Here is a 17,991-nt window from a genome sequence, read left to right on the forward strand (position 1 = left end):
AACAGTTCACTATAAGTTCTGACGGTAGCATACGTATTTGACCAACTTTTCAAGAACCACAGGACAAAGCCGCACCGTCTCATCCATATCGAGTCTCTCGCCATCAGTTGCCCAGGCCGAGAAACCCGACAATCCGATAATAAGAAAAGTGTCCTCTTTCCCCCGGATTACCCCAGATGAAACCACCGTGTCCTGCACAAACGCCGCATCGGACACCGGGACGTGGGCAAATGTGAAACATTTCAGTCACACCAGACACTCGTAGAAGGCACAGACTCAAGGAAAAAAACCCACAACACTGCACCAGCATCCTGTCCTCACAACTCAACTCTCAGAACCCTATTTTCTTCCAAAGGAACACCTCTCATCACCCTCCAACATACACACACTGGTTCTCGCAAATTTATGAGTCGTGTACAACAGATAAATTCCAGCCAATCACAGCCCACCAAGGTCATTCCCCCAACGCGGGGTACCCCACACTGCGCATGGCCCTCCACAACCGGAGGCAGAAAACAAGGACGAAAAAACCAGGGGAAAGAAAAATGGGAGGGACAGTCACGGCGACACAAATCAGAGAGGCAAGACGGTCAAAAATAAATCTCTTTCGCGTGTTCTTCCTGGAATCTAAGAATTTTGGTTAAGCAAGACAGCTTTGGTGCGATTGCTTAATAATCAAGCTCTGATTGTGATTTTTACGAATTTGTGTATCATTTTTTAGCTGCTAAAGAGAGAACAGAAGATCCTTCTTTCTCTTCTTTCACCGAATCAAAAAGTGTCATATTGAACAAATCTTTCGAGGAGTCTTTTGGTTTTTTTCCCCCGATCTTGAATCGCTAGCACGGTATCCGGCAATACAGGTGGTATTGGTGTTAAGGCTTTCTCAAGTCAGATAAGGTGAATTCGGTGATCCTCCCTTGTTAAAGGAAACAGGGGCTGCAGCATTGAATACACATTTTCTTGTTGTATTCGTTCTACTCAATTGGTTGTGAGGAGCTAGAAGACCAACTCTTCTATTTTAACCAAACAGGGCTGCTATATCTTCATCTAGTTGACCCTACTCCATTTCTCCTCTGGTTACGATCTTCCTGGTGCTTTTTACCCTCTTCTGTATGACCATCCTATCCTAAGATGTCCGGACTTCCCCCAACCTTCTCAAGGACACAAACACCAACCAATTATTCCCGAAACGGCACCACGCCGTCTGGAAAGCCGCGGCTGTTTGTTTGTGCCATTTGCACTCGCGCTTTTGCCAGACAGGAACATTTGAAGAGACATGAACGCTCACACACCAAGGAAAAGCCATTTTCGTGTGGTGTTTGCTCGCGAAAGTTCTCGCGGCGTGATTTGCTTTTGAGACATGCACAGAAACTGCACGTGGGCTGTTCAGATGTTGCCATAGCCAGACTTCGCAAGAAACCGGGCAGACGAGGCTCACCTCGAACTAATAGTGACGAGGAGGAGGAGGAGCCAGATAAGCGGTTCAAACCAGACCCACTCGCAAGGTTTACTTCCGACAGTGCTGCCACTCGAAGAGCCTCTTTCAGTGCGATGTCTGGACCAAACTACGCAATGCCACCGGCTACTGAGGTCAACTTTGCGACGGAAACGGTAGAATTTTCCACACCGCAGCTACTGCCACATGAAGACCAAGAGGATTCATGGCTGACGGATCCGATTCCGACTCTGGACAGTGTTATCAACGGAACCTCTTCGATGCGGATACAGAACGGCCACGTCAAACCAGAGAAGTCTGACGTTTCATCAGGATACTCCTTCTACGACGTTCCATCCAAGAACGTGGACTCGCTGTTCAACTACGGTTTTGATTCCACGGTCAAGAAGAATTTGAGTCCACTGACACAACTATCACCGTTGTCTGAGGAGGAGGAGGACATGGGTCTTAAGTATGACGATTACGACTCGAACATCACTGAACTTGGGAAATTGACTGATATGAATGCCTCGAAAAATTACAAGCTACCTACTGGCTACTCTTTCTACGGAACGGACCAACAAACTGTGCCGAACAGTTCAACGTCTTCGAACGCCACAATCTCACCGATTTTGTTGGATAGTTCCTTCAATCCAAATCCAAGCTTGAACGACGATATTGACCATAAGTTCGACAAATACTCGCGTGTGCTGCTGTTCACAAACAATCTTCGTGGTTACATCTACCATTCTCTGTCGAAGTACCCGTTTATCGGGATACCTTCTCCGACACTGCCAGATAACGACAGACTAAATGCTTTCACAGCAAGTTTCGAGGCTTTGTTCCTAAATCATCACCCGTTCATTCACAAGTCGCTTTTGAATGAATATTCAACGATAAAGATGATTTTAACAACAATGGGCCATTCGATAAACCCAAATCTCAACTCAAACGAAACCATCATGGACAACACAAAAGTTTCTTTCGTGTGTTTGCCTCTTCTGATTGCAACGATTGGCGCTGTTGTTAGCAACCGCAAGGCTGAAGCTTCCAATTTGTACGAGGCTTCACGTCGGTGCATTCACGTATATCTCGATTCTCGCAAGAAGAAGAGCGCATTGCTCAACAAGGAGGAGAGCTCCAGCCCTTTGTGGTTGATCCAATCGCTGACCCTCTCCATTATTTACGGCCTATTTGCGGACAACGATATTTCTTTGAACGTAATAATTCGCCAGGTCAATGCCCTTAGTTCGCTAATCAAATCCTCAAACTTGAACACAATATCATTCGATTATGCTAGTATGGAGAGCGCCAATACTAGCGAGGCCGTCAAATTTGATGAGTTTATCCGCTACGAGTCAACAGTGAGAACAATCCACACTATTTTTCACATAAGCTCACTTTTGTCCTCGCTGTACAATATTGTGCCTTCACTGAAGATAGATGACCTTTTTATCGATCTGCCATGTTCTTCGATTCTCTGGGATTGTATGTCAGCTGGTGAGTTTGGAAAGGTGGTTGAAACTATGCATCTGGAGTCTCAAAAATTCAACAAGGTGCTGGGGAACCTTATATCTTTCGATTTCGATATGCTTGATGCCAATGGACTTGTTGACGGTCACAACTTCTTCTTTGAGAACAACGTGAGCGAGTTTGGTCTGGTTTGTCTACAAGATGGATTGCACCAGTACAACTATTTTCACCAGCTTACGGAACTGAACACCCCCATGAAACGCGGAGGCTTGAACTTTTCGAAAATCGTGTCGAATTGGGACAAAGTTTGTGATTCGAACCAGATGTACAATCGGGACTCAGAGATTCTGTTTGATTCCAAACTTTTGAACAGATTTTTGGCACTCAAAACGTCACCTGTTTTGAACCTAAATCGCACGAAGGAGAGTCTTTGGCTCAAGTCCTGGAATGAGATGTATTTGAATTTTTCCAAAAAACACAACTACAAAGAACAGGATTTCAAAAAGGTCTCCAAAGACATGTTGTCGCTTGTGAAAAACTCGATTGAGATTTTGAAGTTGGTTTTTTTCAAGCCAATCGCAGATCCAGAAGGCGTCGAGTTCTCAAAACCAACATTAAACACGCTTAATGTGAATGAAGACCAGTTGAAGGAGCTGAGTACTAGCGATATTGGTGAGTTGGACTTTGAGAGATTCAGCTGGAAACTCTCTTTGAATCTTCAGATTCTTTTCGATGTGGTGCTTTCTTTGGTAAAATTCCTGGCCAATTACGAAGGAACTTTCAAGGCCAGAATGCGGTATAAGGGTCTCGACACAAACCTTTCGTTTGTGCACCATTTCCAGCTATCATCTACTGTTTTGAAAGACGAAGATGGTGATGATAACATGGAAGTTGATGATTCCGATGAAGCAGAGCTGTTTGGACTTTACGAGAGCATCTTCAAAATCTATTTGAATCTAGAGTTCTTTTTAAAGGTGAACTACGGATACAATGATTTCGAAAGCGAGTTCTCGTCTCTGACAATATCCAGCATCCTGAGCAAGAAAGGCACATCCACAAAGCCCAAAACCGAACGCGATCTCATGATCAACGAGCTGATATCTTTTAAACTCCCCTCTAAACTGCTAAAAATTGGCGAGTTTTTGTTCAATTTCATCTACGACAAGAACCTCAAGTTTATCAACTTCAAGAATTTATCTAATGGGCTTTTCCATTTACGGATCAGTCTTGAGAACAACGAAGATTACGCAGATTACTGAAGCATGAAACCCCCAACGCAACCACCTTACTATGGGATGAAAAGGTTTTTTATCTATATAATACATTCCCCGCACGATGTTATGATTATCACCAACTAAATGTTCCTGTAGTCTTCGGAGGGTCCGAGAGCAAAGCTTCCAAACCTGGCATAGAGTCTTGGCCCCTACAACCTGCCTGATTCAGCATCTATGTCGCAAGCAGAATACATGCTGCACCAGAGCATGCGCGCATTCACTGCAAAGCCTGCACCGCCATGAGTGCCGGACTCACTCGTTATCGGTATCTCCCAGGGATGACTGCGCGGCTGGGACCCTTTCCAGCACAATACACCGCTCTCCATAGCAGTGTAATGCGTAACCGTATACCACAACAGTACCGGAATAGCCTAGAATCAAATAATAAAACAAAAATAAAAGATCAATCAATGTACCTAGGCCATGTTTGATCGGCCTTAAATCAAGCTTCGGCGTCCGTATGCCTACTCCCTCTATGACGTCATCAGCCTACGTCATTCTAGAAAATGCTCATGCCACGCCCACGAATTGGTTGCCACGCCCCCTATATAAGCTGGTGATACCCCATCGAGTTGTTGCGGTTGGCAGATCAGAAATCCACTGAAAATTTCGACAAAGGCGCCGCATTTTTTCGATTTATCGCGTTATTCCAGAATTGAGTTCAGTTTCATCAACCAATCATATTGTCATGTCTTCGCAAAGCGTGAATTCAGAGCCGAAGGAGGCTGCCACGGCAGGAACCACTCTCAGTGCTTCACCCGCCACGTACTCGTTTCTCAACAACGATGGAATCGACCAGATGACCCCGCTACCGCGGAAAAAGGCCTCGTCGCTGTCCCTTTCGGACCAATGGACTTCGCTGCATTCCATGACCAAGCTGACGCAGTTGGATCAGCCTGGTTCAGGAGCTGCCCCTGCTAGGGCCTCTTCGACCAACCTCAAGCGCTACGGCTCCAGACTCAGCACTGGCAGTCTGGCCTCGATTGGTTCCAGAAGACCGTCGATAACGCAGAGAATCAAAAGAACTGTCATTGATCACGCCCGTGTGGCGTCTTATGCGTTTGCATTCGACATCGACGGAGTGATCGTGAAGGGTCCCAATACCATTCCGGAAGCCAAGGAGGCGATGCGCATGCTAAACGGTGAAAATCCGTACAATGTGAAGGTCCCATACATTTTCGTGACTAACGGAGGCGGAAGGGACGAGGAGGCTAGATCGAAGGATCTTTCTGACAGATTGGGTGTGGAGATCACCAAGGATCAGGTGATTCAAGGCCATACTCCAATGAAGGACCTCGTGGATGTCTACGACAACGTTCTTGTTGTGGGTGGAGTCGGCGACGCCTGCAGAAAAGTTGCTGAAGGATATGGGTTCAAGAACGTGTACATTCCGCTCGATGTGATGAATTGGAATCCTTCCGTTTCGCCCTATTATACACTTACGGAGGAGGACAAGAAGGTTGTGAAAGATGCGGATTTTTCTAAGATCAACATTCAGGCCATCCTCGTGTTTGCGGACTCGAGGAATTGGGCTGCGGATCAGCAGATCATACTAGATTTGCTGCTCTCCAAGGACGGAGTCTTGGGAACGGACTCTACGACGTATGAAGAGGGTCCGGGCATCTACTTTGCCCATTCTGACTTCGTCTGGGCCACGAATTACAAGCAATCGCGTTATGGAATGGGCGCATTGCAGGTTTCCATTGCTGCGCTGTTCAGAGAGCATACCGGCAAGGAATTGAAAGTTATTCGGTTTGGAAAACCCCAACGAGGAACTTTCAAATATGCCAACAAAGTACTCACAAAGTGGAGAAAGGACGTTTTGGATGAGCATGTGGAGGAGATGTCTGCAGCCGAAGAAACTGAAGATGACTCCTCTGACGAACTACATTTCACTGCGAAATCCAACAAGGGAGTTTTCATTTCTGATTCTGAAGACGAAGATGACGGCGATTCTGACGATGAAGGTCTCACCGTCCAAAAGCTGTCGCAACTGACACTCGATCTGCCACCGGCATCAACTGTTTATTTTGTCGGAGATACCCCCGAATCCGACATCAGATTTGCGAATTCCCACGATGAATCATGGCATTCGATTCTCGTGAAGACAGGTGTGTATCAAGGCGGAACCATTCCCAAATACAAGCCCAAACACACTTGTGAGAACGTTCTCGAAGCCGTGAAGTATGCGATTGAAAGAGAGCATAAAATGGAGTTGGAAGAGTGGAATAAAGGAGCTCTGGAGCCAGAGCACGGAGCTGTGGATGTTCCCGTGACTTTGGAAGAGAAAATCGTGGAGAAGCCTGAAAAAGAAGAGAAGTAATTAGAAGTATATCGCTACTTTCGATAATTTATAGCTATGCATAGATAAAAAGAGATCAAAGCAAGTTGGTTAAAAATAAAAAATAAAACCAATAGAACAGTTAGGGGCGCCTTAGTAGGTCCTTTCCACTTGAGTTCAAAAAAAAAATAGTTGCTCCACGGGAGGCTCGAACTCTCGACCTTCAGATAGCACACGTTGCGAACGATATGAGACTGACGCTCTACCGACTGAGCTAGTGAAGCTGAAAACTATATTCATTTTTTTCCCGATACATACAGAAGGAGGAAAACCGGTTGGGACACCTCAAAACACGATAACGTAAAAATCTCACTAATAGTCATATACATGTATATCTTGCCACGAAGGAGCTTCGGATTATACAATACATGTTTCTGATCTCAATTTCAGGTTGCTATAGAGGAGATTCCTCTAAGAACAAAACAGGAACGTTGGTAGGTGTCACGAGGAATGTCAATGAGCTCGCCAAATGCTAGATGTGATTTTAGGCAGGCGGCAGTTTGCCCTCGCCTTTATGATAAAGAACGAATATTAACTGCAATAAAAATGCGCCTTTCCTTTGAAGCTGCAGGTTAAGACAGCGCTATCGAAAAGTGCAGCCGAATCACGGAAAAAACTGAACAGGTTGTTTCACAAATTACGTGAGATTCAACACCGAAGCCCGTCAAGCCGCTCAACTTGTTTGCTTCATAACCGGCCGCCCACTAAACCCTTCTTTAATGGAATACACTCTATCAACATTTGCTAGCCGCCTGTTGCCATAGCAAAACTTCCATGCGACGTGAAACTTATATTTAAGAATAGTGTACTCCGCCGCAAAGGTCTATGGGTTTGAAAGGTACGCAATCGAATCCGCAAGACTTAGCACATGCTCGCGGCAGCAGGGCGACAAGGCATGAGTACAGGCATGAGTACAGGCATGAGAGTACAGGGATGACAACAGGTGTATGGAATTTGAGACGCGAAGATGGCAAAAATATCAACATATGAGAATCGAAAAGGAATGCGCTTCGCACTTGCAATCTCCTCTGAAGACCTTTAATCTGGATGGGCAGCTTGAGAAAGTCAAACTGACTGAACTAAAAGCAAGCACTACCAGAAGTTATCAAACCACCAGTGAGACACCCCAAGCACTTCATGTCCCTGTACATTAACACCCCGAGCATTAGGCGCAACTTTTACGCACAGTTCCCACTGTGGGAATGCACGATCGATGTTTGTCACATGCAGGCCCTCGTTAACATCAAATTCACTTACGTGAAGTGCACTGCAAATACGGCCGCATGCCGTCGACACATTCCCACAAAGAGAGGATCAGCAAGTGAAATTGCAGTGTCCCACGAATCGAGGGCCTCAGGCATTGGCGAGCTTCTTAGCATTCTAGCGACACCTTTGCAATCGTAAAATGTGAAACCAGAAAAATGTCCGCCTAAAACAATTGCTATTTACGATTAATTACCCTTCCAGAGCCGCGCGCCCTTCAGCAGACGCACTCGTATTTTTCAGCACAAAAACACGACCTCAACATTTTACGGCTAAAGAAGCGATGGACGCAGGGCAATTACGAGGGGACAGGCATTAGCCCGTTTCGAAAAACAATTCGCTTCAAATATGTGCGTTGCTGTGTCTTTGATGCAAAGGCATGCTGCGTGCGATTGAAAGAGTTAAATTTTCGACCAAAAATGAAAGGCGCTAAGTAGAGGTGTGTTGTGGTCTATACTCCAAGCGAGGAAGATCATGACCAGAAGGTTCTTACTGGCCTGTATGATTTCACTAAACATAATGTCATAGCTAAACTGAGACAATCAGACCCAATTAAGGCTATAGTGCACATCGGTCTATTGTTGAAAAACCACGCCATATTTTGCAGCTCCAAATTCAGGCGTCTAAGAAAAGATCTAGATCTCGCCGATCGCTAACAAATTTTGCGCCCGCCAACTTTGGCGTTTCACCTCAAAACAGCGCCTACCTTGCCAAATTTCAAGCGAGACGTTGGTGCTAACATTTAAAGTTTTTACCGAGCATTGCCGGTTCTATTTCGGGCATTTTACTAGCTCGATTTTACTTTACTCGGTGTTGCACTTTGCAACTTACATCCCCGAGTTTGGTATATTCGTGTAGAGGATCATCAAGTCCATTGTATGATGATAGACAGCCAGGAGACAGGTGTTAATTCCGAGGGCATACCAATATTCTTGATTAAAGCCATGACTCAAATTGCCATTAAAACTACTGAAATTGGTTTGAAAATATAATCGCCTTGTAGTTTCAATTGAGCGCTATAGTTTTATGCTTTCATTACAATTCGCGCTAAATCTAAGGAAATTCCATTTAAACTACAAAAGAGGCCTAGTTTCAAGCTCAAGAGCCAAGAAAACCCCAGTTCTACCGTACAGGGGACTTGCTGTACCCCTACGGAAAACTCCGCTTTGATCCTAGCCATTAGACCCCCATACCACTTGCCCCTCTCGTTAATCCAATTGACCAGGCGATTGGCGATTGGCGATTGGCGATTGAAATGGCAACTCCGATTTCTTCGCGCGCTCGGCTTTGCCTCGCTAAAAACGAAAAGCAATTCAGGAATTGAATGTGCTTAGACAAGAATTACATAAGCATAACTTACAATTTGCTTATATAATCAGAAGGAAGGATTACATCAGCCCAACTACCGCAATGAAGGCCACGCGGGCCATGTACGTGCATCTCGATTGCATTGAGACTGGAATATCCATCAGGTTGAACAGTTCTTATTTCTCCAGAAAATGCAATTGGGATTCATAGTTTGGGCTTCTCTGGTCCCACGGCTTGTTGCTGCTTTGGTGCGCGGTGTAGCACCAAATGGTGAGTGCTAGAGCATTCGTGATGCACTATGTGTGTCGAATTTACCAAACTCATAGACTAACTCCATCCCAGACTATGTTAACTATCTCCCAGATGAGAACGGAAAATGGCACTGTCTTGGGAATCCAGGGATAGTTTTGGACTTCTCCCAGATAAACGACGATTATTGCGATTGTCCGGACGGAAGTGATGAACCAGGCACCGCAGCGTGCCCCAATGGAAGATTCTACTGCGAAAATGCTGGATTTCGCAGTTCGTATATTCCATCGTCCAGAGTGAATGATGGAGTGTGTGATTACCAGGATTGTTGTGATGGAACCGACGAGTGGAGTGGAATAGTTTCATGTCCTAGCAGGTGCAAGGAGATTAATGAGGCTCACGAGAAAGAAGCTCAGGCTAAAAGCTTGCTTATTAGTAAAGGACTGGAGGCTAAAAAATTGATTCTTTCCAGGTCCAACAAAGCCAGGTTAAAGGTGAAGGAAGATATGAGAGTGATCAAACACAAGATAAAAGCCATCAAATTTGATCTAGAAGGTTTGGTTGAACACAGAGAAGAGACTGAGATCGAGGAGGAGGTCCAAACTCCTCTGGAACAGCTGGATCCCCAATTGAACTCCGCAAAGAAATTTGTTGAATCTCAAAGGAACGAATTGAGACAATCTTATGAAAGATTGGCTATTCTGGAGGCATTGCTGGACGATCTGGCCAAGAACTACAATCCCAATTTCAACGACCCGGTGGTGAAAGCTGCAGTTCAAGACTTCCAAAATTACGCTAGTAATAATCAAGTTGTTGAGGAAGAGACGGTCCTAAGCCTTTCAAACCCATCGGAAGAATTCAACAGGATCATAGAAGAGTTTGAGTCTGGTTTGAACTCCATTGAAGTTGGAACTTCCGCCCAAGAGGATTCTGCAGAAACCACTGAATGCTCGATCAGAAAAGCTTTTAATCAAAAGTTCGAGAACTTCATCGAAAAGCTCATAGCGAGCCCCAAAAGAGAAAAACCTCAAAAATACACCAGAGGCAAACTGGACTCAGAGATTGAAGAGAAGGAAAAGGAGATTGCCAAACTAGAGAAGGAGAGATCGGAACTGGAATATGATCTGACCGACCCGAAATATGGCCCAGACGGAATATTAAGGTCGTATAACGGTCACTGCTTAACGAAGAAGATTGGTGATTACGATTACAAGTTCTGTTTCACTGGGTCCGTAAACCAGATAGGTGCTGGACAGAGCGTTTTGATTGGTTCTATGGATAAGGTTGAGGTGCAAGAGGACCATTCATTGAAGATATTCTTTGAACACGGTGCAAGGTGCTGGAATGGACCGATTCGTAAGGCTGTTGCTCATGTTGAATGCGGAGCCAAGGATGATATTCTGTTCACTTCTGAGCCTGAAAAGTGTGAGTATTTCTTCAAGGTGGTGAGTCCTATTGCATGTAAGGAAATCCCCAACAGTAAACTGAAAAAAGATGAATTGTAATTCAGAGGTTTTGGCGGAAACTGTACGACAAATCATTGAAAAAACAAACTGAACTATAATTCAAAAATTTATACCAACATTATGCGAAAATCAATAAAACAAAATTCTTAAATTTTCACCCAATCCCTAACCCTAACCTTGACCTTACACCCTTCCTGTTCCATATCCTAAGAGCCATAAGTCTCTGCCAACATGTTAATTTAATCAACACTAAACATACCTGACCCTTCCCCCTTCAATCTGGACATTCAATAGCACTTTTTTCTTCACGCACTTATCAAAAGGCTTCCCTTCTGAAGACCTGACTAAACTTTCAAAAAAGTTCACAGTGCGCATGAACTCCACAAAGTTCTTATTCTTCCGCTTTCGATTCCTCTCGTAGCCCCTAATGAATAAGCGGAGTATCTCCGAAAGATTCTCCTGCTCCAGCCTGTCAATCTTGGTCTTCAGAGGAAATTGACTATTGTGGCCGTTTGCGTAATTGACAGCCTGCGAACCGTCTGACTGCTCCGGCTTCAGGATCCCACGCACTATCAGCTCAGACCGGGTGGGCCTTTGCGCAAGCAACTTCCGAAGCCTGTCCCTGGTCAACATCGCGTTGAACAACCTGATAACCTCAAATTGGTGCTGGAACGAATTCTCAGAAATCCCAGACTCAAACACATAAAAAAATGAGCGATAGTTCAGCATGCGCATCCTGAACACTTCAGCTCTCGTGGGGCGCAAGAGCTGCAACCATCTGTTCAGCTTATATTTGACGGTCATGTTTCTCAATGAGAGAATATAATTGAAATAGTGATCGCATATCACGTTTCTCAGTCGCGAATTGGTTCTTGATAAAGAAAGCAGATCGGCATAATCAAGGTAGCGAAAGACCCTGATCATGAGCTCTGCAGGCAAATCCAAGATGTTGAATGCATCAGGCACCAGGCTCACAAGTTGCTGGTCCTCCATTGGCTAGTTTGAAAGCAAATAGCAAGAAAGGAAAGAAGAAGAACTAGATCGGCTATACCGCTAGTATTTGGGTTTGGTTCAAAGACAAGGTCCCAGTTTAGACAACGCGAAACGAGGGGGGGGGAGAGCCACACAATAAAGCTATGGCCGGCTAAGATAAGCACTTGGACGGATTTCCAGCACGGAATATCTCAAGTGAAGTCTCCAAGCAACCAGAGCTAATATGAACAACCCTTATATCAACAGGTGATGTTTCAGTTCGCAGCTTCAAAGTTTGTCAGGAAACCCGAACCTGGGGAATAAAGAGTGGTCCAATCGAAATCTGACGTGTATTGCGGGTAAATAAGGGCCCTCCCGATTGTGGAAATTTGGTGCGCGATAACGTGATCAAAATGGCCAACCAAAGTATAAATCAAATGACGTCTCAAAAGGCTGAAAAGAATATTGCAATTGTCTGACGGAACAAGTTGGAGTTGATCAATGTGTCAGAGAGTTGGCAGAAGGCATTGACTGTGGAGAGGTGGATACATGGATACATGGGCGCACACAGTGTAAGGAACGAACCGGCCCAGTGTGGGAATATTTGGATGGCGTTTCCGGTAACAGCTGTGGGGAATTAACTTTGTAACTAGCTGGTCTGTCTGTTTGATATGACAGGAATTTTCTTGAGGCGAGAGAGAGAACCCTTATCGCAGCTCACTTCCATACCGGCAACAGTCAATAGTTGGATTTCTGTTGAGTTTGGGAAAATTAAAAATCTATGGTGAAATCATCCATTAGAACATTGGATTAGCTAGTAGTTTCCAAATGGCCTTTTGTTTGATTTTTTTGGGCCAGATAAACGGTTTGAAGTGTCTTCGAGAAGACACCATTCGGCAGTATAAAATGCCAAAAATCAAGATTTGGCCATGCTCAACACCATCCGACTTGTTTTTGTGACCTCGAAGCATCTGATCACACTATGTTCATGTTTACAAGCTGTGATTGGCCACTTTAGACGTCTTTAGCAAAAGTTTCTCAAAGAGCTTCATCCCTAATAGCTTCTAGGTGAGTGAATGATCTCAGATAACTCCAAAGAGAGTAACAAAAAAACAATCTTCTAAGGATATGCCATTACTCAAACATTTGGGCATCAGTTTGGAGCCGTGACTTAATTCTTTGGTGCATTCTTCAACAGCTTAAGATTACTGGATGTTATTAAAAGGTTCAAAACCATGCACTGCAACTCCAAAATCCCAACTTTTCATTCCTCAATATCATATTGTTTTTATTCTCGTGAACAGATGTGAAGGGAGAGGAGATCACTTCTACTTCATATGGACTCAATGAGGGTCAGAATGTCTTTAAGCGAGCATTCAGGATTTAGTGCAAGCGCATGATACACCAACATACACTGCTACCTATGATTTTGCCTATGCTTCTACTTGTGCTTTGAGCTGTACGTCTGCGTTTGCAGTCTGACAAACATAGACTCCAAATTCCTTGGTCCAACAAGCGCCAATCTTGCACGACCAGTCAGTTCGTACTTGCTTAACTCACCTCATGATACTGCATCGGCCTGCATGAATTAAACCACATGGCAATAAACCCAGCATACCCCTGAGCGCAGTTGAAACACACCCTTTTTTATTCCGCGCCCAAAAAAAGTGTATACATTCAGCCAAGAAACTAAACCAGGGCCATTTGAGATCTTAGACCTGCATACAAATTACCCACGCGCAGGTGGACAGGTTTATAGCGCTGCAGACATTGCTGGGCTTTTGCCCGCACTAATCGAAATGAAATATCTCGACGGACGCCATCATCTCAGCAATAGTAGAAATATTCTTTGGTCTGCAGATGGTAAATCAATGATTACATATAGGTCGTAAAAACAACAGAAGGGGTTTCAAGGTTTTGGTGCACTCATGCAAACCATCTGCGAAGGCTTCAGCATCATTTCCCGAGATGGACGATGAAGATCATCCCGAGCGAACGAAGTTGTCGTCTAGTCGCTGGAGATTGTTAGTATTTTGGAGACGAAGGCTAAATTACTATGAGGGGGGGGCTATGCTGGCTCCCACTTTTGAAAGTTGCTGCGTTTTAGTGAGATAAGATAAAAATAGTTAGCAAAGCGTGGCATTGGTGGGAAATGCATGACCTCGGATAGTAACGAGAGGTGCTTGAACATAGGTCTGGGGCACACGTCGATTGTGGTTCTTGGTACGAGGGCCCAAATCTATCACTACAACGAGTATTAACGCTGATCGAGCCCTGCGAGATCGCAATATTGCTTGAAGTGGTCGGTTGAGTTACCCAATGGGTGTGACTGCAGAAAGACTCAGACAAATAGTTTACGACCAGGTGGCCGCGACACTACTCCAGGCTACATTAAAACTGCAAGGGAAATACAAGGACACAAGCTGAATACCAATTGTAACAGGGTGACCAAACTATCCACCAAGCCAAAAAAAGAGGTTCCTCCGCCGTGTAGAAGAAGGGACCACGGTTCTCAGACCCGGATTATGCTCTCGATTGGATAATTTGTACCACGAATAGACCTCCAGGCAAAAAACTAAATCTGATTCATTTTACTTTGGTGCTGGTAAAGCAAGCTTCAAAAGATTGATTCGGTGGCACACTGGGCCGAATAACCGAGCAATAGTGGAGATTAAGATTCGTATGCAGGTCCCGTATGTCGGTTAAACGGAACCCGCATCAGGCCCTTACTATCGAGACAAAATATAAAGGTCAAAAAATAATTAACAGAAAATAAGCAACCTAAGATCTAGCGAGGATATTCGCGACCATATAGTTGCATTGGATTGTTTGAGTCACGGGACCAAAGTTCGCATTTAAGCGCCGTTAGAGGCCGCATTAGGAGAGCAAATGGACAGAATTGCTGAGCCCATGCTGGGATTGAGATGTACCGAGGAAAATGTGCCGAGAGACACATCTTTTGATCAAAGAAATTACCTTATCACCATATCTGTTTAACTTTGACTTAAGCCAGCAAACACCTTGAAACCTAGAAAGAAGAACTGCCGCAGGGCACGCCTTTCGTTTTTTTAGGTCGGTGCCGTTAAGATGATCAAAAAACATACAAAAACTTCCCGCGCTTTTTGAAATGCTCAATGGCGAGATTTAAGGCTGTGAGAGTGGCTTATATATTTTTTCTTGATTACCTGGGCCAGACTTTGAGGAAAAATAGCGTAGAGTGACACGCTTGACCTGATCTCTAAAACTTCCACCCAACTGCTAGAATGTGTAAAGTAAGAGGTCTAGCAAGACATTCACTGTATCTCGGTGTTTGTGGCGTTTTATTGGTAATACGGTGGATTGTTCAAGAGTGAGCACATACCTACGGAGCGTGGCTGGCGAATGCACGTTGGGTAGTAGTGGACTGGGCCGTTTGTGCAATGAAACTGGTGAGGCTCGAACTATTCCCTGTCACGAGCTTTATCCTACTGAAAAAAAGCCAGCTTCAAAAACGGTGTTCTGCTCATTCTGTTCTAGTCAATTTTGCAACCTCTTGAGAGCCCACCTCTGCGAACAGAGCCATTTTCGTGGCTACGTCGTATGAAATACTGTCCGTGAAGCGGAATTTCACCCAAATTCAGGCTGGAGAGCGTAGATTTTGAACCTAGACTGGGAAGACAAAATACTGTCTCTTTGTTTATTTCAAAGAATCACCTGAGAGACACTGTCGACCAATACAGGACCTATACTCACATTCGAAAAAGCTAGGATAGAATGACATGAGTCACCTGAAGCAACCCCAGTATATAAAACATATGCGCCTTCAACCCTAATGTGCATTATGTCCATCTGATTGTTGGCGGTGCTTCAGAACCGCGAGGCAAACAGCCCAAAAAGGCCCACTTAGGACAGAAGACAAGAACGTAGAGGTGGAAGTTCTTCCCAAGGTCAGCGACCGAACAACAAGCATGGCTCTTACGTGAAGATGACCAGTCTCAAGTGTATTGGAACACAAAAAACGTTGATTTTCTGCTTACAATTTAACTTTCATTCCGCTTAAGCTCTCTCACAAGCTCACGACGACAAGGCATAACCGATGGCTCAAATCCGACGAGGCTTACTTCTTGATTTCTGCAGAGAAAATAAAAATCATAACACATTTTGGAGTCGGATTATTGCTTCGATAATATTCCGGCTTGAAGATTCGAGCATAAATGCTCCTCTATGCCTTCCCTTTTCATCTCTCTACGTATCCTGCGCATGTGGGTTCCTCTGCAAGAGTGAGCAGTTCAACAGACACCTCAGCATCGCATTATATCAGGCAACTTTCCAAATGGATGCATGTAATTAGTGGTAAAGGTATAGATCCGGAAAACCGTACCTTTTTTAAAGCATTTTCATATACCATGACGATGTCTGAGATTCTGGACCAGGACATGTTCTAAGTGTGCTTCTACCGACAGCTATGACTCTATGAGGGACATGGATAGTGCACCACCCAATTCAAACAAAAACTTTAAATAGCAGTGGCCTGACTTCTTTGGGAAGGCCTCGAGATCCACCGCATAACGCGGGCTATTTACCTCCTGTCTTTTTTTCATACGGCAAAAGGCACTGCGCCCCTATTGTGCCTGGGCCGTTTAAGTCAAACGTCTGCTTTTACTTCCGCTTCAATCAAAAGAGAATATTGCGAAGGAGAGACTAACAAAAGCCGCAGAGCTCGTATTCAAAGAATTGAGTGATAATGTACGAGTTGTAAAGATGGTGGTTGTTGAAAGATTTATATCGCAGCAATCTCACAATTTCGTGTTATAAATCATGTGAGGTCTTCAAAGCTTGTTGAAAATTCCCAAAATGGTTCTGCTCTGAAGAAAATTCCACTGACAATCTCAGGCTTCCTTGGGGTCAAGAGCTTCTGTGATGATTATCGTATCAACCCAGATCACGCCATGAAGGTCACGAAAATCCATATACACAAACCTCTCAGAATGTAGTTGAGGATGCCTGAAGATTTGCCCTGAAAAAAACCCTCACTAATTAAAGGTCCACTTCAGACTGGTTTCCAGATCTGTTTTTGATGCCGTACATGCATGAAAAGAGTCATGTAATATCTACTGTATAGAAGAAAGCACTCGCGTTCCCCAAAATTTGTTGGTTTCTCAGCGTCCTGTCAAAAATGGTCACATTATTTTTAGTTGCAGAGAACGAAGGTGGCCGATTGGCCCCCCCCAACGCCGAATGTATCCATACATATACATATACTCAACGGGTCACTAGAATGGTTCCAGAAGAAACTACACTGGGAAAAGAAACCTCCTAGTCTGTATACAAATGCTGGGAAACGGAGCGAAGCACGCGAGTCGCCTAAGGCTGCTCACTGCTCTGAACATTTGCCGAAACGTTGTTGCGATGATACGGCGAAGAAGCCACACCGAAGTTGGATATATCACGTACAACTCATAGCCCATAAAATCAAGATATTGGAAAATTATTTGAAGGGATTTGAGAATGTCAAATGCTGGGTATTGTTAGATAGTACTTAAAATTGGTACTCACAATCTCGTACGAAGAAAGCACAAGACTGGTAGTCGCATTCGTACCTTCCGTACCACCCATATCAGCCAATTTCATATGTTCATATGGCATACATTGCGTCTCGTTGCCGAACCTAAAAAAAGTTACCCGAGCATTCGGATATTTCGAAGTTAATCTCGAAACGCCTTCGAAATGTTCGATTACGATATCTTACATGAAAATTCTATGCTTAAGGTCATATCGATATGCCTGGAACAATTTTTTTTTGGTCACGTAATGAACTCTAAAAAATTTTTTCACCTTAACTATGGGGAACGATGAGCTTTATCACCGATGGGTGATGAGCCGATTATGTGGGGCCACAACGAGCGTGACATTCTTGAGTGACCCGGACCTACATGCAAACAAGAGCGAAAATTTTTCCGGGACCCAAACGATGCAAAACCTGGGGATGAATACTAATTGCGAAATCTCAAAACAGATGATGTAATATCCAGTTTCAAATGCCAATTACATAGATATCAATTAATGAGTTTTTTCTTTGAATTATACCATGTTCAATGCAACCTCAACTGTCTGGTTATATGGCGCGGCACGTAACACGTTGCTTTGAATCTTCTCCAGGTCAATTCTTGCTGGGCATAAGTGAGAGTAGTGTGTCCATGCCATTTCCCCTCTAAAACAAGACGGCAATGC

General features: G+C 44.4%; 4 protein-coding genes across 4 annotated transcripts, besides 2 other annotated features; 3 read left to right on the forward strand and 1 right to left on the reverse strand.

The window, feature by feature from the left end:
* Positions 1–1,131: 1,131 nt before the first annotated feature.
* KUCA_T00002767001 (uncharacterized protein) lies at positions 1,132–4,167 on the forward strand (the record flags this gene model as incomplete). Its single annotated transcript, XM_022603048.1, has 1 exon — positions 1,132–4,167. The coding sequence occupies one exon, from the start codon at positions 1,132–1,134 to the stop codon at positions 4,165–4,167; it is 3,036 nt and encodes a 1,011-aa protein (XP_022458792.1).
* A 703-nt stretch (positions 4,168–4,870) lies between these two features.
* Positions 4,871–6,505, forward strand: KUCA_T00002768001 (uncharacterized protein; the record flags this gene model as incomplete). Its single annotated transcript, XM_022603049.1, has 1 exon — positions 4,871–6,505. The coding sequence occupies one exon, from the start codon at positions 4,871–4,873 to the stop codon at positions 6,503–6,505; it is 1,635 nt and encodes a 544-aa protein (XP_022458793.1).
* A 2,856-nt stretch (positions 6,506–9,361) lies between these two features.
* Positions 9,362–9,394: a sequence feature (Short protein (KUCA_T00002769001, CDK26795.1) was converted to a misc_feature.).
* A 63-nt stretch (positions 9,395–9,457) lies between these two features.
* Positions 9,458–9,499: a sequence feature (Short protein (KUCA_T00002769001, CDK26795.1) was converted to a misc_feature.).
* Positions 9,500–9,849: 350 nt separating this feature from the next.
* KUCA_T00002770001 (uncharacterized protein) lies at positions 9,850–10,848 on the forward strand (the record flags this gene model as incomplete). The annotated part of the gene is made up of 1 exon (XM_022603050.1): positions 9,850–10,848. One exon carries the CDS (start codon positions 9,850–9,852, stop codon positions 10,846–10,848), a length of 999 nt encoding a protein of 332 aa, XP_022458794.1.
* A 210-nt stretch (positions 10,849–11,058) lies between these two features.
* Positions 11,059–11,802, reverse strand: KUCA_T00002771001 (uncharacterized protein; the record flags this gene model as incomplete). Its single annotated transcript, XM_022603051.1, has 1 exon — positions 11,059–11,802. The coding sequence occupies one exon, from the start codon at positions 11,800–11,802 to the stop codon at positions 11,059–11,061; it is 744 nt and encodes a 247-aa protein (XP_022458795.1).
* Between the last annotated feature and the right edge of the window lie 6,189 nt (positions 11,803–17,991).

The sequence above is a fragment of the Kuraishia capsulata genome, genomic scaffold (genome assembly GCF_000576695.1).
Source record: "Kuraishia capsulata CBS 1993 genomic scaffold, Kuraishia_capsulata_scaffold_3, whole genome shotgun sequence".
NCBI lineage: Eukaryota > Fungi > Ascomycota > Pichiomycetes > Pichiales > Pichiaceae > Kuraishia > Kuraishia capsulata.